The sequence below is a fragment of the Aplidium turbinatum genome, chromosome 3, assembly GCF_918807975.1.
Source record: "Aplidium turbinatum chromosome 3, kaAplTurb1.1, whole genome shotgun sequence".
NCBI lineage: Eukaryota > Metazoa > Chordata > Ascidiacea > Aplousobranchia > Polyclinidae > Aplidium > Aplidium turbinatum.
Window position 1 is genome coordinate 16643367 of NC_137474.1, and position 25999 is coordinate 16669365.

Genomic DNA, 25999 nt, shown 5'->3' on the forward strand with positions numbered 1-25999 from the left:
TTATACTAATTCACTGATGTTATAATTATATGTAATGATATGTGATCTTATATTGTTAAGTTTTATAATGTTTCTATAATTTTTTCAGAACGAGTGTAATAAATTCACATGAATAATTCCCGCCAAGTATAAATTAAATTCTATGAATGTATGGCTTCAAGCTGAGTACGGCTATGGATAAATTGCGACAGCAGTCATATTCTGAAAGCCTGAAAACTACATTAAATTGTTACCAATTAAGCAGTGCAGATAGCCTCAGCGGACCCAGTGGGTATTCAGCACTGGCTGCACAACTTTGCTGCAAGGTATGGTTGCTAGCACTACTGTGACTAATTTATATAGATTGATATATTTTGTCACCAGAATGGATAGTAAAAAATATTGTTTTAGTTTCTTGCTTTGTTTTTACTTGGGTTTTTTATTTTTTGTTTTCATACTTTCTACAAGCATCATTAGGTATTTTCAAGTGACAATGATTTGTGATAACTGATCATAAAAGACTGAAGTAAAACTAATAACAGGATTGTCAACTGATAAGCCTGTTACATATAGTTCAGTTTCGATTTTCAACCTAGTTTTTTTAATTGTATTATAATGCAAGTGAAAAAATGTTCAAGCTAGTTATAGAGTGCACAGCTGGGTTACCTGATACTAGTGGTTAACTTGTATAGCTGTCAATTTTTAGATGTACAAAACTCTGTTCTACATTTGAATGTTATACTGTTCAAAAATCGTCTGTGTAAATAAGGTTGTATGAATTGTGTTAGCCCTCCTGTTTGAAATCATAAGTTTAAAATATAGTATCTCACTTTTTTGGTGTAATAGCCCCACACCACTTGCTGTCATAGCAATAGAAATTGCAGTTAAATTAACCAGGATACTGCTAATTTGCATTCATCAAATGCTGGCATTTGCACAACAATCTAACCTCTTAGTGTAATTTATTAAGTTAAGAATCGATTTCGCTATAGTAATAGCTAATATAATAACCAGGGAATTTTTGTTTGACTAGTGCCTGTCACATTTCAATTGGTTCATGTTCAACATTGAATTTCCCTTCAATGTCTTTGCCAGGCAAATCAGCAGTCCCCTCCCAACCCACCTCCACCACTGATACAAATACCATTACTGATGCCCAATGACACATCAACCCAGACAGCGGAGGTCTTCCTTGGAGGAGAAAGGATCTCTTGCTTCATTGTTGGAGGAGAAAAGAGGCTGTGTCTTCCTCAGGTTCGTATCTTTTTCCAAATTTCATTTTCTATTGAAATTGTTCATACATTTATGGACTCATCTGTGATTCCTTGAAGTCAATCCGGCTGGTTAAGGAAACGTTTTTGCCTAATTTGCTTGTTTTTATTGATTTGTATCTTTCACGAGGTGTGGAAATTAAAGTGCTTTTTCCAGTTTTGAACTGAATATTTTTGATTTGCACTGGGTTTATGTTTGGTTGCCTTACCATGACGCCATGCTGTTGAATAAGTTGTAAAAACGCCACAAGCGACGTTTGTTATTTGTTGTAATTAAAAGTCTGATATAAAGGCATTAGCCTACTAATGCATCGATTTACTTCAGGCATGACAGTTCTAACATTTCTTCGAATTACATTTGGTATCTTTCCAGTTTCTGTTGTGCAAAGGTTTTTCCCATAATTAAGAGCGATATATTTTGCTTAATTATATTTTTGGATTTCTTTAAATCAGGACATCCTAGTTTAGAAAAATTTTGCTTTTCCGCTATGGTCGATTTGTCTATTTTATGATCTCATTTTGTTGCTAAAAATATAAATTTCTGTTACCTTTTAAGCAGGACAGTGACTATTTATTGTTAAAAAACGTTTTACATTTTTTATTGTAAATTTTCGAACACTTATTATGTAATGACTAATATAGATATATGCTAAAATTTCAAACGCCGACGTTGAAGTCATTAGTATAATTAGAAACAACTTTTACTCCCTATACTTTCAATGTTGCTCAGTTATCCAAGCCCAAGAAAGCTTATTGCATTCCATAAGTACGGTACGCTTCATTTAAACACATTGAATTTTTCAAAGAGAAATCTTTCAAGTGTCAATGAACTGTATCGCCAATTCAAGAATTTCATGGCATTAAAACTAGAAATTAAATTTCCTGTCATTCCTTTTTGAAAATATTGTCATGAAAACCTATTTAATATCCCCGTATAAAAAGCGTCATTGATACTAGATCGCCATATCTGAAAGAAACCGCTCCATCTGTCATGATGTTGTGAGGCTTGAAGAAAACGGCACAGAAATCAAATGCGCCTATGGTGCCAAATTGTTGTCTGACATATGCCTGGTGCGCATGCGCATTTGTTGCCTTAAAAAAGGGGAGCCCTCATCGGGTAGCCTAACCGTCGTTTCATAACTGAATCTTGCAAGACGGAATGCTGACAGGTTTTATGCTTTAACTACTAATGTTATGTCTGGCAGACTTTAACCAATGTATGTACCGTCTACTTCTACACCAGTGTTTTCAATCAGTTTTGAGCCACGGAACACTTTATGCATTAAAACAATCTTGCGGAAAGCCAAACGAAATTTTATAATGATGCAAGAAAATAAACAACACAACAACAATTTATTCACTTTCAGTTTTTCTCAATGCGAAATCTGGGCGTCTTTGAAGGAGCACAAAGTTGATATTTGTGCAGGAATTGCAGAAACAGAAACGCGAAGCTCTTGTGATTTTGATTTTCTAATTAGAAAATCAGTGTTCCATGGAACACTGGAATGGTCAAACTAATAAATTACTTGCTGAACACCTGACGATCTTTCACGAAACACTGGTGATCCATGGAACACCGGTTGAAAATCACTGGTCTACGCTACGGGCTTTGTATCACAAGGGGGTTCCATTATGAAATAGAACTCAGTCTCATTCAACTATTTTCTTTTGAGTTACGATCTGTGGTTCATCTCAACATAGTCACATCTCTCATGGGTAGTTGGGTAGGTTTGTTATTTTAGTTTGGTGGCTGCATAATCAAGATGCAACTAATAAGAGATATTGCCGACTCGACATAAATTGTAAAATTGACCAAAACACTTTTGGAAGTTTAACTTTTTATCCGCTGCCAAAATATTAGTTCTTTTTCACATTGATTTAACGTACTCAGACCTTAAAATTAGTGTAAAATATTGTGATTGTTTGTTAAGAATATGGGCCTTTTGTGATTCATTGATTGCTTTTGACCTGGCAGTGACAGAGTTAGCACAACCCTGACTGATTAGAGTTTTTCGTGTCTTTTTTGGGTTATTTTTGACGAAGCACACATTTTTAATCGCGTCCTTGCATTTCAAACTGCTGCCAACCTGCATCCCAGACAGCAAATCAATCGTTTGAATACGTTGAATCAATGTAAAAAAACAACTGATTTGCTGTCTGGGATTAGACCTACTTTGGTATTTCACTCACATTTCTGTCCAGAAATTAGCCAGAAGAATCATTGTGGACAGCTTCCACAGTGCTATAATATTGTGAGAAAAAACCAAAAAAATCCCACCAAGAAGTTCGCGTTGCGTGGTCTGGACTTTCCAGCTTTCAGTTTCAACTGCATTTTTTTCTTTATTTGCTGCTTACCTTTTTTGTTAGAAACTTAGCCCGCTAAAAATAACAACGTTTGTTAAAACTAGATTCTATTTGCAGCATATTTAACGCTGACCACTTGTTGAAAACAAAGTGAGCTGTGTTACCTTGAAGTCCTAAATTAGCGTCAACAAACTCTGAAATGTCTCGCAATAGCAAATATTTATTGTAAAATCCCGACTTAGAAATTATCATCTAATTCAAAATTGCATTGTGTACCCTCTTTCGAGTCCCCATCCAGGACTGCATCTTGATACCCTCACCTGGTTTAAATAAATGTGTTGTATTCTTTGTGTAAATGGGATGCCACCGCAATGAAGACAATATTCTGTCACCGCTTTAAGTGACTTGCCCATGGTTGTGTTGTGTACGTGCAAGCTTTTTATTCAATGCCCTTAAACGTTTTTTTTTATGCAATTGTCTAGTGGAAATTCCCTGATCAATTTACATGATGATCTTACAGATACTAACCACCGTCCTACGTGACTTCGGTATATCTGAAATCAACCGAACATGTGCAGAACTGCATATCTACTGCAGCCGCTGCTCACCTGACCAACTTGACATCCTAAAAGTTTTGAAGATTCTCCCTTTCAACACGACGCAGTGTGGTCTGATCACCAAGTCGGATGCAGAGCGCTTGGTTTCTACACTTGGTGTAGAATACCACCTCAACTCTAAAAGTGGACCGGATGATGTAAGTTTGGTGCAACTATCTTTTAACGTTGAATCAGTGCGACTGTGCAATTTTTTTTCAATTTGTTGAAAGTTTCGACAACCACACTTTTTGCAACACCTTTCTTTTCGTAATCTTTGATCTGTATTAATTGATTTTGCAACTTTGATCGTCTTGTTAAATTTTTTCAAAAATCTTTGAAGCTAAATGTTGTGTTGAAGAATCGTAGTATCTATTTGTAAAACCATTTTTAAACCAGTTATCGCGCGACCCAAAACCGTGCGCTGCTCCATTTTGTTCCTTTAATCACTGTGATGACGTTCTGCGTATTTCCATATACCGCAGCAAAGGTCAGATCATATGCAAAAGCTTGTATGCTGTTTACGGGTTTGTTCTGCTATTGTTACATCTATCGAATCAACAACTCTTATTTATTTATTTTCATATCCTAGCTTTAACTGATGATAAAAAGCAAATTTATGTTTACGATTGATGAAAAGATTCTGTGCTGAATAAAAATAGGAGCGAATTCTGAATTCAAATTTCTGAATATGTCTTTTTTTCTCTTTTCAGTGCTGGGCCAAATCTAAAGGGATAAAGGTTTACCACGAGTGTTTTGGAAGGGGTTACGGGTATTTCTATCCTGATCTCTACGTGTCTCCAAGCGCGACGTGCATCGCTTGCATGGATTGCAGGATTACGTTTTCTCCGTCAAGATTCGTAGCGCATTCACATCAGTAAGAGCTACTTTAACATAAATTTACGTTAACTAATGAATGTGAAAAAGCAACTCCAGAAAATATAGCTCTTATCTTACAATTGCAATTTCGAAAAAGTACTTTGCAGTACTTGATAAAACTTGTTTTCAAAGAAATTGAACATGGATTTCAAATATTCTTAAAAACTGAAGCTTGACCAGTAAAGCTCTGAAAAATTATATGCAAAAATATGCGTGTTACCAAGTGGCAACGTTAAGTATTGTATATATGGTTGGCTGCCTTTCGTGATGGGGAAATGGAGAATATTGATGTATGAACAAATCACGGGGTTTTCAACGATACGAAAAAATCGTGAAGTTTTTATAATTTTTTTTTGTTCGTGTCTCAATGTCTGATTTTTCCAGTTTAATCTCTTCACCGCTTATTTAATCACAGTGGTCTTGAGAAGCGAACTTGTCATTGGGGATTTGATCCGGAAAACTGGAGGAATTATTTGCTTCTGTCCGAAGACATCGATGGATCCCAGAGCAAAGATCAGGAAAAACAACTCAATGCTCTGAAGGCGAAGTTCGATTCTGTTGGTTCAAGTACCGAGTTCTACAACAGGGCATCGCCCACTTTAAAACGGAGATTGGTGAGTCTTTTCATAATAAGGACCTTGTACACTGCTGATCAAGCCACAGTGATTATGTTTTGGTCAATGGAATATATGTGCTGAATTGGGTATAGCATAAAACGTTCTGTTGTGCTGCTGCGAAAAAAAATTCTATATTTTAAGTTCTTTTCACTGACACACCACAAAATTATTTTGCGGCATGTGCAGACATAGGTACGAAAATGCATTCACCATTCCATTTTTGAGATGCTATTCATTACTTATTGTCCTATGATATGTTAGCGCCTAACGGTATAGCAAATCTGAGTTTTAACTTTCTAGGAACGATATGTTGCTGCAGTGGTGTGTGATTAACAGTATCTGTCAACTTTGTTTACTTTTTAAAAAATCGACCTTTTCAACATCAAGTCAATCCACGACAGCAATGATTCAATGTAAAGACGATTTATTTTCTTTGTGACGCCGATTACAAAATGACGCTGTTGATCGTTGAAAAAATACCGACTTCCTGTAAACCTTGATGAAATTAAAATGCAGCATTTTGGACTTGTATCTGTTTATGCCAATCTACCAGAATCGGCTAAACTTAGTCTCATCTGGTAAACCTGCCTCTTTTTCTTTTCACAGGCCGTAAACAAGGCCATTTCTATCAGAAAAGCCATCAAATAACGTTAAGAAAGCGCTTTCCTCCTTTTTCTACAAGGTTTTGTGGTAGTAGGCTTGGGCTGTTGTTTGTGGCGAAAGTTTAAATTTATCTTGACCAGATTCTTGAAATTTACTCGGCCAGGTAAATGAGATGCAGCATTAGCTGCTGATGTTAATATTGCTAACTGACTTTTCATGTATATATTTCCTTTCTATCGTTTTCGCTTCATTTCCTTTGATTTCACTTATTTGTGATAATTTTGTGTTGTCCTCTTTTCATTGTGTCACGCAAATCTTCGTATTTATAGCAGCGGAAATATCCTTGCGTGGTAATAAGTTTATAAATCGAAATATCGTGCAAATTGAAAGAAATTTCAGTTGGTAATAGTATGAGCGTGAAATACCAGAGATTATGGTTTCATGTTACATAATGATTTGATTAATTTGTTCATTTCAAGTGTTGTTAACTCGTCTCCTACTTGACAATTCGCCACAGTGGTAAGTCCCAGTCCTAATCGTAAGCAAGGCTTCAGTTTCGTTGCACATTGTCACGACTTTTGAGTTAATCTCATTTCTGCTTCTTGGTTCAATTCCAGAAACAAAGCACCTTGGTGTGACAGATAAGCCGTTCCCATGTTGACAACTCTAAGCCTAAAGTCTCTTGTTTATTACGAGAAAGATTGCCGCCAGCAATTTGTGGCTTACTGACATGAACTATCTCTGTTTCTTCATGGCACCCATTTCAACATTGCTTTACATCAATGGAATGTTGCTACGTTGCAAACTGCCTGTTTTTCTTCTTGCGTGTATGTGCTTTGGCGGTCAATGTCAATAACCTTGTTAAACAGTAACGGCGTGAGAGGTTCCTTGAATGCCAAGCAGCGAACTCAAATGAACTTGACTGTGGCTATAATTACACAGCCGTCTGCAAACACAACAATAAGTTTCGGCTTTGCAAGAAGCCATATCCCATTTGTTCTTTTTTACATTGGTTCAACGTCTGCCGATGTTGAATCACTGTAAAAAGGCTTAATTGCTTGTTGAAGAAGTCTCATTCATAATTTATAAGGGCTCCTTTTTCTTAAACCAAAGTCTCTTATCAAAACGTAGTTCATTTATGAAAAAGCGTAAAGATGTTAGCTTTTTTTTAATATGTTCTATCGCTGTTACATGTTTGGTACACATCTTATGCTTTTTAACCGTTCGGTGAAAGCCTTTTTTTCTTTTCAATTTTTATTATTGAAGAACGTCGCATATTACCGGCTTATCCGCTCAATTCAAATTACAAAAATGCTACATTAAAAAATCCGTCAGCATCAGTTAGAGCATTTAATTGCGAAACCGCTGACGTAATCACAAAGAATCGCCGTTGTTACAGTGGAGGTTATTTGCAAAGTATTACTCGTCTGTGTCTTTATTTGAATGTCCGCCATATCCAAAATAGCAAGACAAGATTTCAGCGTACCAGCTAATGGGAATGGGATGTGAAACTTACCAAAAAGTTTTTGGTAATTCCGCCGGATGTGTGTACGGTATGCCTTTTTTGATCATAAATTCTCAATCACTTCACTGTCACTATCACTTTTTGTCTCGCCTACAAATTGCAGACAACTTATAGTAGTTTTAATGTGTTGTTTCATTTTGCATACTGGTACTTAACGTAAAGCTAATATAAATGTTTTAATAAAAGATTAGATTATTACGTAGTTGCCAGTGCCCAGTTTGTTAGTTTTTAGGGCACTTGTCGCAGTGTGCCATTTTCTTTCGCTTATTTTAAAATTCATTGCAAAACTAGTTTGTCAAAATTAGAAAAATCTCAACTTGGTCACTCTCTGTCCCGCTGCACACCTGGATTCTAGCAAGCAATATCCGTTACTTTTTTCATGAAACAATGTGAAAAGAACGATTTTGCTCGCTGAGATAATCAAATACACAGTCCAGACAACAAAACTCTTCATTTTTACACTGATTTAACGTCTGCAGACGTTGTTGCTTTGGACTTTGCTGTCTGGGAGACTGCATTGTTCATCATTAATAATTGACTTGACACATACCAAATCGGACAAAAGCTGTGGAAGTCATTCATCATTGTTGTTAAACAATAGAAGTTGAAAGTCTTTTACTTACACCAGTGATATTTTTGAGATGTGAAAGTTGTATGTTTGGTCATAGTTTCTCTTGGACACAGATGTTGACTGAGTAGCTATTTGTGACTAGACGACCTTGCATGTAAAAGCATACTAATTGTATTAGATTTATATTAAATGTAACTCACATTATTTTGTTATTCATTAAGATATTGAAAAATGTAGTTCATGTTTACTCTCACATTGTAATGTCCTACTGGCAAAACGTTGACACATTATGTTGAAATCATAAACAAACATAACTCAGCAACAACACCACATTTAACATAATAAAAACAATAAGCGAACGTTTTTGGCTAGTCATACAGCCCTTTTCAAGTCTTTAAGAAAAATATATTTTTAAAGAAATACGAAAGAATTATACAGTATGTATCACAGCAAAAATATGGTCAAATACAAACATTTGAGAAACTTGCTTCTGTTGAAATACCAAACAATTTTAAGATGACCTTTATTGTTTCAACTTTATTCCCACTTGTTGTGAAAAAAAGGTTTCGTCCATTACAATCAACTGATATGACTGGCTCTAAATGGAAATGTGATTATTCGTGTGACGTAATATGAGTTCCGCTCCAGTGATTTGCACCCGGCACGCTTGCTTGACTGACTTTGGTAATTTTGTCAGGCTTGTCCACCTGGTTTGAAATTTACAATCACTATATATATTGTTCAAACGTCGCTGGATCTCAATGAAACTTCAAAAATAACCGGTTTTGCTTGGAACGGCTTTGTTAACTTGTTTTGACCTCAATGTGGTCGGTCAAACGTGAAAAGTGCGACTTTGCATTCTTTCACATTCGGCCAACTTCGTGTGTTGAGCTTGACAAGTATAGCGCAGTGTGTTTGGTAGTTCAACATGATTTCCCTTTGAGTTTAAGCTATACCTCGTTCTTTTGTTTCAATGACGTAAGAAAAATGATGTCATCAATTTCAATATTTTTATCCTTTAAATGCTTTGTTCTTTGTTATCTGTCTTCGTATATAGCAGTTACTGTGTAACTTATATTATGAATTTCTCTGGTTCATGACATTATCTGGCTATTAGAAATGCAGCGGTTCTACAATCGCAAGTTTTGTAACGTTTTAGAAATTAGAATGTTGTAACATTGTTGAAGGCAGCAGATCTGTTTGGTTAAGCCCAACTCTATTTGATTTAACATTTTTCCCATCTCTAGCTGATTTAACTTGTTTTAGTTTAAATAGCTCGCCTCAGGCTAACTAGCGCAAAGTTTATGCCCATTTTGAATACAAGCATGCATTTTTGTAGATAGCAAAAATCACTCTTTTTTACATTGATTTAACGTCTGCGTACGTTGAATCAATGTAAAAAAAAAGAAGAGAATTGATGACGGAACTAAACCTGGTTGCAGGTCATTGACCATGTAATTGCCATTTGCCACTCATTTGTAAACACAGTCAAGGGAAATGACAGCTATTCAGATTAATGGCTATCGCTCATGTGTACAATAGCATGGACATTGGACATACTTTTTCAGTAATTGACTGTTTTAGAACAAATTTTGAACTGCAAGGTATAACCTGTGCCTTCTCCGCATCTATATGAAGCACCGTGAACTTGACCTTTGCTGCTACTAGTTGTGTTGTTTCTGCGTTGACGCGTCACTGTGATGACGTCACAACCCTTGTCTGGCGTCGCGCCATTCTGACAACCGATGTCAATCATTTAACATCAATAACACATCGATCTACGTTAGCAAATGAAAAATGTCACCTCTGAAACTCGGCTGAAATGCAATCGAAATACTGGTTTAATAGCTAGTGTGTGTGGCAAAGTTCGTTGGCCTTTCTCTAGTTCAAATTGTGTGCTCTTTAATTAAAGCGGTGAAGCTGGCGACAATGGCCAGCAATTGACAGCATTCCGAAGCTGTTTGTGTGTTTGAAAACCAAAAAGCCGTGTAAATTGTCGTTCGAGTTTTGGATTGTCGCAACATTAAAAATCGCATTGTCCCAGTCTTCTATTGACGACAGTGTGATTTACTAAAACTTGATTTCTTTCGCTTTTCCATTCCTCCAGATTTATTTATAAGCGTATTTCTTGGAGTTCATTCACGCTTCCTGATTGTCCACTTTTAATGAACAGAAGCCATTACATGACGGGCTAGTATTTTCTCTGCTATCATTTCCCGTCATTTTGAAGTAGCCTCCGTTGCTTACTACATGTCATTGTTCCGTTATTATTAGTTCTTTCAAGTAATTGACAGATTATTTGTCGCGTGACTGGACATCACGACAGACAAAACGAAACTTTATAATTAGTGTTGAGACTGGACGCTGTCATCTTTGATATGGCGGGTGTTGGACTTTTTATTTAAAATTACGTTGCCACAAGGTTTTTTGTCGTCTTTGAAAACATAGTGATACTAATAGCTCAATCGCTTTCATAACTTGGCAAGATAGCATTTGGCAAAACTGATCACAATTTGTTGATGTAATGTGAAAGTTTGTTGTCTGGGGCACTGGAATTCTCGCATGTTTTTGGCGAGGGAAGGGTGAAAACGCGAAGAATTGGTATTTTCTTCGAGATGTGTGAGCGAGCGCAGCCAAATCGTTTGGTATTAATGTTTGCTTCTCACGCTAGCCATCTATATCCAGCTGCTTGTCATGACTGGCCTGTGCTGCACTGACCTGAGGTGTGACCGCTGTGCTCTTCGTTCACTGACATGTTACGTCACATTTCACATCACTCATGCTTAAACCGGTTGCTAAGCAACATTAATCACCTGGGTGTGACGAGAATGCATTGGCATCATACGAACAAGCGGTAATCTCTCTTCATGTCTTCCATACCGCGCCGGTTTGATTTTCACCGAGGTCGCCACTTGCACACTTCAATCATCAGGGTTGCCATACGATATCGATTCATCTTTGCTCCACGATCAAGCGTCAATGACAGACATTGTGCCACTAAACTAAAGCAAACCCCAAGTAGGTTCGTAGAAACAGCTTCTAACAAGAATGTCGATTTTGATATAACCCAAGAACCTCAGTCATATATTAATTTTAAAAAATCAACACGCATTGTTATAAATGTACACTTGTGCAAGGAACGGTCGCGGGTTGAGTTGAAGACAGGTTAAATTCTATCTTACTCCCACACTTAGTAATATTTTCGGGCTTGTGCTGTTTTATTTTATTCTTATTTTTTCACGATGTCTTTTTAGTAAAGTTCGAACGGTAGGTCAGATTGTTTGTGCGAACGGTTAGACGAGAAATTGAATGATGTTGACTGTTTCTTTTAAAGAGTGTGACCCAACACCGTTCATACACGCGTGCTACATTTCGTTTTGTGGTTTTTCTTTGGCGTATTTTATTTTATGTCTCGACGCCCTTTAGTGTTTGACTTGCTGCTCCATTAAAGTCTTCATGGTGGTCTTTAGCCAAAAAGTGTCAAATGTTTGTAAGATGTTCATCACAAAATGGCGTCGTTATACTGAAAGATGGCGTTTATGTTCAGAGTCATCTGTGCAAAAATAACATGACTAGATTAACACTAGTGGGACTTTGATTTTTGTAGAAAGACAAGTTGTACTTGTAGTTTAAAATTTAAGCCGACAATCTTATGGAGTTTTCAAGGCCCTATGTATAGTTTGGAGATAAAAGTGGAAAAAAAATAACAACAAAAATGTGATAAGAAGACTGTTATGTAATCTGTCTAAAGCTCAGTTATGGTTGACGAAAAATGTTTTGAAACCTTCTATTCGTGGCAGAAGAGCAGCAAATGCGCGACATGACGTCACATCCCCTGCACTTCAACTAACCTTTCACGCAGTGTATCTGAAAATTGATTTGATTTTTTTTATTTTCTTTATTTTTGTTTTGTGACGTTTTTGTAGAAGGACGAACGTGATGGGTCTAATATTTTTCTTCCTTGCCTAGCAAAAATACTTTTGTACGTTGATAAAACGTCTCACAACGCTGGATTAACGTTAAACTATTGTCAAGCACTTGTTTACGTCTTTTGGTGGCTCTTTCAAGAAGTCATTTTTATTCACTTTACGCAATGGATTCAAAATTTTTTTGTTCACTGGTGCTGTTCCGTTTCCGTGTTTTGTGTATTGTAAGGAGTTTTGACGACTATTGCCACATCAAAATTAACGTCAAAACAACGGCCTTAGCATCGTGAACTGTGCAAATACTCGCATTCAAATATGCGCTCATGTTGTCAGGAAATCCTTGGTCACGCGAGTTCGAATACGTTAGAGTTGCATTTGCTCGTAAACATATCGGCTTATTTACCAGTTTTCTAACGGTTGCTCTCATTGGTTGATTTAGGTTCAGCCGTTATGCCTCATATCTGTTGGATCTTGCAAAAACTGTTTTTACTCATTGTTAGTGCTGCGTGGGTTCTCTGTCGTTTGTGCGTGTGTATCTGATTTAAGTTCAGCTGAAAAGTTTTAAAAATAACGTTTTGCAAATTTCCCACGCTCTATCAAATGACGAACACTTTCAACTTGCAAACATCCATTTGGTTTTCATCAGCAAGCTTCTTATTTCTTTTGGTTGCTTCTATTGTTTCATGATTGCAATCAATTCATGCAGCTTCAAATACATTGCGATCCTAAGTTTTTTTTTCGGTTTTGCAAATTAAACGGTAAAAGACATAGCGTTAAAGTTAAGAACTACTGTAGAGTGGTGGTTCGGGTAAAATTCAACTACGTTTGCAGAAGAACTTTTTTCCAGTTTCTGTGTTATCTTTGGCAGGCTGGTCTACTTAGCCCAAATGGGTCGCATTACAATGCCAGTTATTTCTGCCTCGCCTTTTGGCGTAAACAACCTGGCGGACGCACTTCACATTCGCATTGCTTGTCAATATTTATTCTCTGGAGCCGGATTGTAACATCATGTGACATAAAATTGACGTTTTGGCGCCAAGATACACCTTGTAGTGCAATTTTTCGTGTTTGACTTGACTGGCTTTTATTGTTCTGTGATGTTGACTTGAAAGTTTGTGGAAAATGCTTCAGCAGTGGTTGTTTCGTGCTTTTTTTGTTCTCACGGTTGTAAACACTCCCATTGTGCATAATTTTCTTGTCTTTGCGAAACGTTATCTTACCCAGTGCCCACTGCTTACTTGGCTTACCCAAAGATTTTTTGTACTATATGTCAGTTTGGTCCAATCCGAAGACCAATGCATTTACTGGAACTAGATTATCGTCGAAAAAATACGAAAGTAAAAGTAACATTAAAAGAATTATAACCACCAGCTATTCGATACACTCACACGTTGTTATTTACTAATCAATGTCATTCGCTTCTTAGATTAAAAATATAGTGACGGTATGACAATAAGTGTATTGCTCTACGTTAGTTATTTGCCCAGTTTTAGTGTAAATCAACATTGTTGTGTAAAACGCAGCCTCGCAGCACCGGGTAGCGCCAGAAGTCACAGCAATTTTAAATGACCTCCTTCAACTCATGTGGTTATGTCTTGTATGTGCCACAAATTTAGAGTAAAATTGCTTTTCTACTCCAAAATCAGAGGTTTTCGTTTAGGAGGCGCCACTTTAGTGAGTCCAATCTGAACCTGATTTGTGGATTTATTCTTGCAAACAATTACAACAATAAGTTTATACGTCGCTTTTCTGCAACCAGCTTTGCTGATCGTCTTTTTGCGTCGTAGGCGTTACCGCAATCGTTTACTTGCTGATTGGTCGAGATTTTGGCTCTTTCCGCTTATTTACGTTTTATTTTTTTATTCAGACTGCATTTTAAATCTCATCAACTCGCACGTTTTACAGTTTGCTCACATTTTAGGTTCAAGTTTTGACGTTTTTTCATCGCTACAAGTTATGTCAATGTATAGATAACAACCTGGCGTGGTGCACCCCTGGCGTCCTCATCACAACTATCAAAAAAAGGCAAATGACATTTATCGGGCATGTCTACCGCAAACGCGGAATTGAACACTCGGCAATGATGGGGCGATTTCCTGGTCAGAGGCACCGGGGACGTCCACGTTTGGAAATTTTCAAAAATCTTTCAACATGGACAAACCAAAATTTTGAAAACCTAATTAGAAGTATGGACAATCGATCGTTGTGGAGACTCACGGTAGCCGACGCCTTACTCAGGCATGGCCGATGATGATGATGATGAGATAACAAATTTTAATCAAACAGCATTTAGTGCCGGCGAAGGAAAAAGAGCGCTATGTTTACGAGAGCCCGGTTTGTCCAAATCAACCGTTCCCTGTTTGATGATATTATATTGATAAGTTTGTTCTTGCATGCAACTATTTCCAGACCCATGGTTTTGTGCAAATTTGTTAAATTGTCCACTTCTTGGGTATGAGCTTGATACAAAGCTAATAGTGAGGTTTCATTCATTGAACTTTGCTCCTTGAGCTGAGCGCATGTTAGGGTGGCTATTTTGTGTTTGAATAACTTTATATTCATTTATAAGTCATGTAATACGGTGAAATAACATTGTATCACGCTACAGCTACAAACAAGATGTAGTTGCATGTATTTAGGTCAAAATGTCCTATTGCTAGAGAAAGCGCACACTTAGCATAGCTTCTATTGGCCAGTGGGCTGAGCCTGTATTTACGGGAGTTAAAAAAATCTTCAAATTGCGAAATATTACGTTTCGGTACGTTAAAGTGATGTAAAAACGGTCACTTGTACCTGGTGGTCAACCATTACCAACTCACCGGGCGAGTGGTTGTGCGATGCGCGTGAGCATGTGTGTGCTGCGCTACACTTGTAGGCTTCGTTCTTGTCGAAAACAACTTGATGGACAATGGATAGTATTGGCCTTGCCTTAGCCAGAGCTGTGGAACCTCCTCCCGGTTCTATCTTTATGCTCTTCCTGTTGTTTCTTTTATCGATGCGGAAAAACGAATGTGGTTGCTTCAACGTTATTTTTTATTCTGCTGACATAGATTGACGATTCATATTCTCAAATGCCATGTGTAGGTATGCAGAACCATTGAGATAATCAAGCAACGCGTTTATTCTGGCTGTTTGCAGAAAGGTTGTCCTTCTTCAGAAAACAAGTAAAAGAATAAGCTATCGAATGCTTTTTGAAATTTTGCTAGCCCTAGCTTAACTATACCCAACAAGCAAATGCGACCTTCGAATCGACACAAAAATGGCAGATTTAGCTGGTATATTGGTATTTCAGATACACTTTGTCATTCCAAGTCACCTATGCAGTTGCAATTTGCCTGTTTTAAGTGTTTGCAGCCTTGATACCGATCTCCCACCAGCAGTTTTCTTTTATCCACCCTGTCGCATTCCCTATTAAACTATTGGTCGTCAAGCAATCTGGGTGTGTACCAGTCACTTCAATGCACTTGGCGTATCAAGAGGCTTGGAAAGGGCTATCCGGTTCTGGCTACCTTGGCCCTTCCTATACCCGATCAATCACTCTCAAGTGGAGACTATCCTGTCTGCCTAACATGCCACTTTTGCTCGTTTTGCGTTTGTTTGATGTTAAACAAGTTTTTCTAATTGCCATGATAATCTAACGTAAAGCGACGTTATTAAACATAAACTAGTACCTAAGCTTGAACGTAAATTACGTCCAATAGACGTGAGTTTTGTACACCCGCCCCAGTTCAATGCGCCGAACGAACAAAGCCATTTACTTGTTCCCCAGCCGGTGAAAGTTGTTATTTTTGTTGCCAATAGTTAAAACGATGTAGAAGTGGTTGGTTTTTCTGGACCAGTCAACTGGCGTCCAGTCTAGCAATGTTCGTGTTATGGATTGACTTAACCACGGTTACCGTCAGAGCAAGAAAAGAAAAAACAACTCTTTTTACAATGATTCATGTCTGTTAACGTTGAATTAACGAAAATAGGGATGGTTTTCTGGCTGGGTCATCAATTTTTTCTTAATGTCTTTGTGTTCAGGCTCCTGAAAGCAAGCTTGAACACGGAAAGAAAATAAAAGAGGACAAGTCCAGTCACGTGAAGTTACCTTCCTCTGCAGTACCCCCCATGTGTTTGGGATGTAAGTAGCAGAACCCCTTCTATGGTTATTTCTCAGGGCAGTTTCCAAGAACGTTTAAGCAGTATAGAAATGACGAGTTTGCTGTCTGGGTTTATGTGCCTGGTGGTTTTGTTTCAAAAATTTTCTCCATTATTTACGTTTCTTTGAAGTAATCCCACGTGAGGTTGAGAGCCGGCAGAAAACCTTTTGCGGTTATTGATAACTCCACCCAAACAATTTTCTCAGCGCTCCTAATGTTTCACTCAGCTGCAGCGAGCAGGTAAAGGCTGAAAGTTGATTCCCAAGCATCAAGTGAATGCAGATCTTCTGTTTATGTAAAAACGTTAATGCAAATTTGAACATAACGGCTGGAATGCCTATGCCCATTAAACAAAAACCCTTTCTTTTTACAATAAATTATCGTCTGCCAACGTTGAATCAATACGAATAGAACGGATTTTTTGGTAAATCTTTGCTGATTGATTGGGGTGTTTTAATTTTTCAGTTCCACTTGGTCTACGGCCGCCCGCCTTCAAACCGTTCAGTGGGGAAATGCCACTGGGGTTACCAACGTTAGCTGAACTGCGAGCTGCGCAAGAAGAAGCTTTCCTGAAAGCGTTGGCTCCAATGGTACACAACAGGTAAGCATCTTGGAATGCATCAACATACAAGTGACTGTAACTCCAGCAACGAATTTGTCGTTTTTACGCTGATTCAACGTTTAATGTAAAAAGAACGTTGTTAACATCGAACGTTGAATCAATGTAAAAAGGATTGATTTGCTTGCTGGAGACGTGTGTTTTTCTTGTATCGCTTTATCATTGCCTGACATTGCCTGTAACGTTACGGATCGTCGTCATCTGAAGGTGCGAGTTCTGAAGTAAAGGTGTCGGTCAACTTTTGTTTGGCTTTCTCACATTGAAACTCTTCAATCTTCATATTAATGCATTCACCCTCGTGACTCGTGTAGATTTTTTAAGTGAATGCTGGAACAGGACGCCTTTTGTAACTTTTTATATGGAATCTTCCCGGTTAAGCCATAGATTTAGAGCAGCATGTTTGTATTTAAGTATTAAATACTAGCCATATCTACATTCTACCTCTAACTTAACTGTTTCAGACGATTGTGCAATTATCGATACGTTCTGTCAACAAATATTGCCTTAGTGCAAAATTTTTAGATTGTGTCTGCCATTGAACTCCATGAGCTGGAGTAAGTTGTAGCTAACAAAATTAGTCTTTTTCACATTTGTTCTGCTATCTTAAAAGGACCATTTCATCTTTAATTAACTTTATCCTATATCGTTTGCAGGAGGATGCTACCTGAGTATCTTCAATCCGGTCCCCCTGCTGTCATCCCTCCTCAAACGTCAGCATCCGATTGGTGAGCATCCCTTGTCCAGCCTGCAAATTAATCTTTTTTTAAATTGATGCTGATGATCAATCAATGAAAAAATGGCTGTTTTGCTGTGTGGTATTACCTTCGACTTTTTTACGTTGGATCAACCATATCTAGGTAGACATGGATCAACGTTAAACGTTGTCTGGTGCCTTTTTATAGACCAAGTGGTATGGAAAGTATTTGTCATATTTTAATAGCCACTCAATATTCCCCAAGGTGACATCTTAAGCTGATTTTAATCCACAATCTACCGTTTGTCAGACGTTAAGAGACGTTATATCAACGCAACTAATCTCACAACATACTTGTTTTCAATTTTCGGCCAAATATCTTTAATTCCTCAAATCTGGTTGGCTATGTTTGTTCAGCATGAGCTTATCCTGCGCGAGGTCGCATTGTGCGCCTGACCGCGTTGTTTTTTCCTTCCACCGCACGTTGATGATAACCGTGGCTGTTCCATCTGGTTGCATGCACTGACATTCATTTGGATGAGATCATCCCGCTCAGTTGCACACGCCGACTTTTCAAGCATTTGTTATCGATTGCAGATCGCAGCCGACTAAACTTTGTCAGATTAATGTCACCTGATGTTAAAACAATCAGGCAAAGCTGGTTTTGTTGATGTAACTTACCCATGTTTCTCACCTATCTAGTTTTCGTAAGAAAACTAGGTTGGATTTTACATACGGCCAGAAAGCACCCTCTCCTTTTGCTGTTTATTAATATGTTTCCAGTCACCACCATTGTACCATGAGCTTCCTGTCAGTGCTGCCAGATGCACAATTTGCACTTTCAAAATATCAGCAAGTGACCTTTAAACTTGAGCGGCCTCTTCCATGCATGATCCAGTCCTATACAAGTGTGCACGGCTGGCAGGATGTTGCTCCCAGGATCCAACTACAAGATCAGTCTCTTGTACGTTGGATCAACATTGTCTGCAGACGTCGAATCAATGCTTGAAAGACTGAATTACAACCTGGGTGCATGTCGGGACCGTGTTGAAACTTTACAAATCTGACGTTGCTCTCTCGTCTTTTTGTAGGTCTTCTGTGATGCGACATCCTCCTAACATCACTCTTGCTCCTGTGGATCAACAGAAAAGGACCGCCAGTTATGTCTTGGAGCTGGAGAGGAAGGCTGCAAGAGAAAGGAGCTGCAGCAGTGGGAGTTCTGGAGGAAGATCGTATCGAAGAGTGACCCCGCCCATGAAGACAGAAGGTATCTCATTCATCTGTGCATGTCGCATACAGGTTTAGAATATCATGTTTTAACTTTTAGTTTCAAAACTTCGTTTCATTGTCTCTAGATTTTCATCTTTTTTTATATACAGCAATTTACTTTAAATCTACTCAAATCATTGATGCAATTATATCTGCAAAACCATTTACATAGGTTAATATTACGTCGTAATTATGTATTAAGATTAAAATCGGCAGTAAATAAAGCCCTGCCATTAATTTGGTTTAGATATCGTAATAATTGTCTCAACGTTATGTGTTTGTAGCTTTCAAAATAGTGAAATCTTCCAAGTTAATTTAACGTGGAATGTTTTTCAGTCATGGAAAGTCAGAGCATGTATCCTCTGGGACACGACCGCCCTGGGTCTCCTGCGTCCGTTTACTCCCGACGTGCCCATGATGAGACTGTATACCATCAGTCCAAGAAGTACGTTGCAACATCCGAGCGATTCACGGAAAATCCCATCTGTCTCAAGAAAAGCTTTTTAAAGAGTCGATTTCACAGACAAAACAGTCCGGAAGTCCAAGAGCATCCACAAAACTTATCAAACGGGCATCATCGGTCCCACGACAAAGAAAACGAGATTGTAGATGTGATCACTGAAGATCCTCTTCCTCTAGTGAAAATTAGATCCAAAGAAAGTGAGGATGTTCCTTCGTCACTTGCAGTAAGCAGCGACGTGGCAGCCGCATCAGCAATGCTGGAATTATCCTCCTCAGTTAAGAGCACGAAAAGACTCTCGCCATCATCTCCTCTCGTCCACACATCTTCATCGGTTAAGTCGGATGTTCACCGCAAATCATCCTCTGAAACTGATGCAGTGTCCCATCCTGTTTACCCAATAGTTTCGGCAACGAACCACAAACACTTCAAATGGACTTTTTCATCTGCGTCTTACATCATCAGTGCTTCCGGGAGTCGGGAATTGAAGGAGGTGAATACGCAATCTTCTTTTTATACTCGGTTTGATGTTACTTGACGTTAGATTAAGATAAAAAAAATCTTAACAAAACGCCAATCCTTTTCTCAGTTGGCAAATAAACAACTTTTCTAGCTGGGTTTGGTATTTGAAGCTTCATTCGATTGTGGCTTCTGCAAAAGCATTTTCACAGCGTTGTGGCTCACTGGAAGAAGCTTTACATATGCGGGTATTTTTCACCGCTTACACTGAGCAATGAGCATTGATTCCACATTGTTTATTCTTGCTGTTTCTTGTACAAACCTAATGCCCAATCCATTGCGCCATTGGATGAACTTCCTTGAAAATATGAAATATATCGTCATAATTTTCCAAGTTTGAATTCCATGTTAACTGTTTCCACTCCGATTAAAAATCTTTTTAATATTTTTCTTAGTTCCAAGTCTTGCTCGATGAATTAAAAGACGAATCAGTTAAAGCTCAACTGATCCATGAAGTTGTCAAGATGAAATTCAGACACGAGGACAACCTTGGTAGGCGCGACAAGCTACAGCGGGATGTAGAAATGGTGGGTCTTTGGTAGAATAACGCTTTTTTACGTAAAACTAATGTTACTTGCAACAAAGGACAAGCAGATGCTTGAACATTTATATTTAAATTTAAAAGTATTATAAGACTTCTCTTGTATTTCTTTTGGTATTTGATTTCATAGTTTCACTCCATTAAAACATAGCATCTTCTTACCAGAGTTTAACGTTGCAGAAGGCAAATATCAATCATTCTTTTTGTTCTGACGGGTTTTGAAGTTTAAAAAGTTTAAATAAACAACCAAAAGTTAGTGTTTAGACGAACTAGACGAAAATATATCGACAGTTTGTGAAACAATTGATGACGGAAATCTGCTCTTTCGGTTTAGGTTGGCTCGTTAGTCTGTGCTAAGCACTCATCACAGCTGATTGTGTTTTTGCAGCTATCTTTTCTAGCAATAGTTGCAACGCTCATCTGATGAACGCGAAAGTAAAAGCAGAAACATGCGTATGATGAACACCAAATCAACGTTGCAGCTATTGCTGTAAAAACACCCAAACTTCTCAGTATTCAGTTTTTGCAGTTACCTGCATGCATGCACTGCATGGCGACAACTCCAACATGATAAGCGCTGGCGTCTTTAAACTGTCGACCATTATTTAACTCTATGAGGTGGTCAACCGTTCAGCCATTTTGATGAATTTGTAATTGTTGGTTAGGAATTGGGACGTCTCAGGACATCGTGCCGGCAATGTATCGAGGATGCTGACAACGAGAGACGAGAGAGCAACGAAGAGATTGAGAGGCTCAGGTGCTTGTTAGTTTAGCCTGAGCGTTGAAGGTTTATCATTTTGCTTGCAACCCAGAGGCAAAATCCGTCATTTTTACATTGATTTAACGCTGCAGACGTTGAATCAATGTAAAGATGAACGAATTTTTGCTGTCTAGAAAAGAGTTAGGATTTTTGCAACATGCACGCAACTTCTTAAAGCTTCTTGTAACTTTCGTGAAAAGTCAACGATCGCGTCATTGCTACGGGTCATCTTTTGGTCGATGATGACATGGAGACGTCATGTGACCCGTTGTGATTTTTTCTTCAAAGAAATGAACACATCGTTCGAACAAAAGAAACTGAAGAGGCGCTGGTGGAGCTCGGACGCCAGCTTGCGGATTTGTGTTTACACCCCAACAGCCACGACAGGGAGCTGTTGCAGCATAAAGTAAGTTACCGATTGAGGTTTTGGGTGTGGTGCGCTTGCTGTTTTTATGATTTTTAACCTATTTTACATCCTTTTTGTATGTTATCTGTGGTTTTAAGTATTTGTTTCGATTGATTGGTAGGCTGGTCGTGTTAGTATCTCATGGATTTTATCACAGCGCTATCTTTTGCTACTGTGTCTTGGTTTTTATAGTACTCCTACGCTACTGCCAGATGGAGTTCCCAACCGACCCCTCCCGTGATATGTGACCAATATACTTTGTTCTGATTCACTTCACTCCTCTCGCCTTGTGATCCTTTACGTTTGCATCTTCCAAAAGTCCACGATCGAACTAGTATGGCGACTTCCATTTTTGTTTGATCGTGGCCTTAAGGACTTCTACAAATCTCCACATCTCTATAAATCTTCCAAAAATTAACAATGTGACAAATAACATAAATGAACAATCAGTTACTGTCGCATTATTGCAGCGTGGTGCTCGTTATAGGTTTCGAACATGGATTGTTTCATCTTGTCTGCTTCACACCTCAATGCTCCTTCATTTCCTTCCAGGTGCTCGATCAGCTTCAGAAGAGAATGGATGAGAGAGAGATGGCCAACAGGCTTCTGGAAAAACAGCTCCGAGAGGAGAGAGATCGACGGATGGAGGTAGAAAGAAAGCTGGAGAAGAAATCAGAAAGAAGTTCTCATCCACCGGCGAGAAAGGTGAAGATAATAAAATAATAGAGTTTGTATGGTGGCACACTCATAGTGGGAACTGATGCATTGCCTCCGACCCTCAATACGAGAAAGGAACGTGATGAGATGCTACGCTCTCAAAATAAATCAAAACTATGAAAGCTAGCTTTGTTACATAAAACTATGTCATTTTGGCGAGGCATTTAAGGCATAATAAAGGGTGTTTGTTATTATTCACAATTTTGTTTGAACCATTTTCTTTTGCTTTAAATTTAATGCATGATTTAAAGCAAACTCTCCATTTGTGTTTTCATTGATGTAGGATGAAGCTGTGATACGGGATTTTAGAAAGATTAACGGATGCGATTCAGATGAGCGGGCATCATCTAAAAACGACAAAAAATCGTTTGTTCCTTCTGTGAAGCAGAACGGAGCCGAAATGTCACTTCCTCGGAAATCCTTTCCAACTTCTCATTACTCATCCAAAGGAAGGGACCCATCTCCCGCGTGATCATCCATATTGTTGATGAAGATGTTGTCAAAGAAGAACAGCTGATATCTTCCACAAGGATCTCGTTTTGTGGAGCAAACTTTAGAACATCGGGTTCAGTTTTCTTTGAGGATCAAATGGAGGAAGAGAGGAGAATTTCCAATGAGAACCGATCCAGATGAAATAGATGAGGGTTTTGTCGGAAAAGCCTCAACATCAAAGATCACATCCTCGCTGCTACCCATAGAAACACAATCAGTGCGCACAATTATCAGCCAATTGTTTTGGCGGAAAATTTCGCTTTCTTGCGTTAATTTTAATCATGATAAGTTGAGTCAATGTTAAAAAGATGAATCTGTTCTTTTATTGAAACTCATGTTGCATTATTTTCATGAATGCCGGTTGTATCCCAGACAGCAAAATCTGTCATTTTTACATTAATCCAACGTCTGCTCTTACACAGGAGTGACGTCACGAAACGTCGAACGAACGTCTGTAGACGTTGAATCAATGTAAAAATGACGGATTTGCTCTCTGGGTTCGGTACTGACCTCATTTGTATAGTTTGTTATTATTTTGTTTGCTTTTTAAACAAGTCGGTTTAGTTTTTGTTGTTTGAACGTTTTCTAACGTTGATTCGACGAAAAGAGATCGACTTATTGTTACTACGTGCTCAGGATTTGACGTGTTCAATTGTTTACGCGGCGTTTCAGCGACGTTTTGCAGCAAAACGTCGCGAAAGATATAACGCTTATTTAAATACGTACAACGACACCTCACATGCAATTTGCCGTTTTTTAACGTTATTTGACAATTTTTTTGTTGAAATAACGTTAAAAAACGTTCAATTCGCGCATTGTCAAGTAGAGTGATGAATGCAATACCTTCTTGTCTAAATACCTCATTTTAGTGTTTTTAAGTTAATATATGAAATAGTTTGATACTGTTAGATGATCCGGTTGGTTTGTGACGTCACTCCGACGTAAGAGTGACATCACACATCTTCCGGGTCGGCTTTCTTATACTGCCGTGTCAGTTTCACAGATTACATGAATGTTGATCGGAAAATTGTCATGGTTTTCCTCAAACTTGACTCATTTATGTGTAAATTGTGTATGGTTCAAGGCAAAATTCGCACCAGTCTGGCACGGATGGTGTTTGGTCTTTTTATCATACGCAACCATATCATGGTGGTTGGACGCACCCGAGCTTGGAATTCAGTCCTTTCGCAACAAGCAGCCAGAGTAGTCTGGAGACGTTGAACCAACCTACAAAAGGATTAATTTTCTGGCTGGGATTGTAATAAACAATGGCAATTGTCAAATTAGCAGAGATTGTTATCTTACTGGAATGGTACATACAGTATATCATTTTGCAACCAATAATTTTGTAAATTTTGTTTAAATCTTTTTTCATGCCATCTTTCCTCATTTGATGGAAGCCAAATTCAATAAATATTCCACCTTAATTTAATGAAAGAAACCTGAAGTTGACTTCAGTAGATGCTTTCCACTAAAACATAGTAATTTGTTTTCTTTGTTTAATGCTTTAATTAATGTAATTGAAGTTATGGGAAACAGTATCAAATGTAAGACAACAAAATCTGTCTTTTTTCGTTGATTCAACGCCTGCAGAGAAGGTTTTAAAAGTGCAAATCAATGTGAAACGACGGAGTGTTTTCAGCTGGAAGTTGGTCCGTCACTTTTTGGCCTGATTTCAGTTTTTCTCGAAACTGAACCATTTCACGGCATACTTCACTTCATTAACACAGAGTATCATCACCCCAGATAGCGAAGTCCGTTTTTAATCCTTTTGTTAAGTTCTTTGAAATCAGTTTGCATACGTTAAATCAATGTAAAAGAACGGATTTTGTAACCTGGAAACCTGTCACGCTTTTTCTGTTTTTAATTTTCAACATCGACCCATCACCTACTGTGCTTGTTGTTTATACTTGTTGTGTTTTGCCGACGGCAAACAACGTGTTTTAACGTTTGTATATCGTTGGATTTTACCGCGTTTTATCGAAGAACGATTTTGATCATTTTAACTTATTTTTTGCCAAACCTTTTTCACGGAATTCGACGCCTTACTCTCAACCATGAGTAACTCATCGATACAACGTGAAAGAGATATTCCACTTTTGAACGTTAGCATTGCATCTGATCGTTGTTGCATTATGTTTAATCGACGTTGGAATAACCCAACCTTCCCAGTGCCATTACATTCTCGACCTTTACTTTCATCGTCAGGTTTTACTCAAGGATCTTGTACACTTGTCAAAGTGGAGCTTTTAACCCAGACAGCAAATCAGTCGTTTATTACTTTATCAATGTAAAAACGGCTGATTTGCTGACTGAGAAGCAGTCACAACATGGACCTTGTACAAAAGTTGCTTTGTTAATGAGCATCCGTGCGCGTATTCTATTTTAGCAAGTCATAGCTTCGAAACGAAATCATTTCAATAATTCATTTATTGTTGATTTCTGACAAGACCGTTTCTTTATAACAGCTGGCAGAGCTTGCAAAAATATCGTGGAAAACTCAATATATCAACAGCCCTTCCCCATCCTTTCACTTTATTTCAAGTCAAAAATGTGGCAATTGAATCGAAAGTGTTGCATTGGCTCTTTTTGACTTCGTTTACCTCCCCCGGTACAAACTAGATGTTACTTCACTCCTGCATATGTTTTTGTGAGAATGTAATCTCAGAACGTATCTCGTTCTCTCTGAAAGCCGACAACACTGGAACGCGTCCTTGTTGCATCATTGGTTGAGCTTGTAACTATTTGGTTTCCTTTGCATTGAAATTACGTTACGCAGTGTCATTATTGGAGAATGGTTCAATGAATAAAGTTCAGTTCATCTTCGCATCGCACTGTGAGTTGTTATGATGATTAGTTAAACTTTGAAAGGTTATTTACCAAGCCGTAACATGGAAATTTTTGTTCTCGGCAGCCGAATGTAGCAAGAATTGACAGTGACAGACACGTGTTTCGCCCATTAGGTTAGGCTCATCAGTGTCGCACCACTAATTCACAGCACAGACTTTTTACTACCGCCGTCGTGTTGCTGACTGCCAGGTAGATCGCTCTTTTCTGCATGATGTACGTTTTTACCATCCTTAATGTTGTTGAAGGTTTCATATTATATTTT

At 38.2% G+C, this 25999-nt stretch overlaps 1 protein-coding gene across 1 annotated transcript; it reads left to right on the forward strand.

Annotated features, from left to right (window-relative positions):
• Positions 1-101: 101 nt before the first annotated feature.
• On the forward strand, positions 102-25714 carry LOC145767454 (uncharacterized). The gene is made up of 15 exons (XM_082579277.1): positions 102-305; positions 1075-1233; positions 4075-4308; positions 4861-5024; positions 5442-5640; positions 16292-16391; positions 16876-17011; positions 17683-17754; positions 18815-18990; positions 19329-19945; positions 20367-20498; positions 21178-21269; positions 21561-21678; positions 22231-22383; positions 22679-25714. Exons 1-15 carry the CDS (start codon positions 147-149, stop codon positions 22865-22867), a joined length of 2700 nt encoding a protein of 899 aa, XP_082435403.1. The 5' UTR covers positions 102-146; the 3' UTR covers positions 22868-25714.
• The last annotated feature ends 285 nt before the right edge of the window (positions 25715-25999 follow it).

Excerpts from the sequence above, each read along its gene's own strand:
- LOC145767454 (XM_082579277.1), top strand. The coding sequence starts at position 147 with ATGTATGGCTTCAAGCTGAGTACGGCTATGGATAAATTGCGACAGCAG. Across the intron at positions 17,755-18,814 it reads CAAACGTCAGCATCCGATTG|GTCTTCTGTGATGCGACATC; the intron begins GTGAGCATCCCT and ends GTCTTTTTGTAG. Across the intron at positions 22,384-22,678 it reads CTCATCCACCGGCGAGAAAG|GATGAAGCTGTGATACGGGA; the intron begins GTGAAGATAATA and ends TCATTGATGTAG.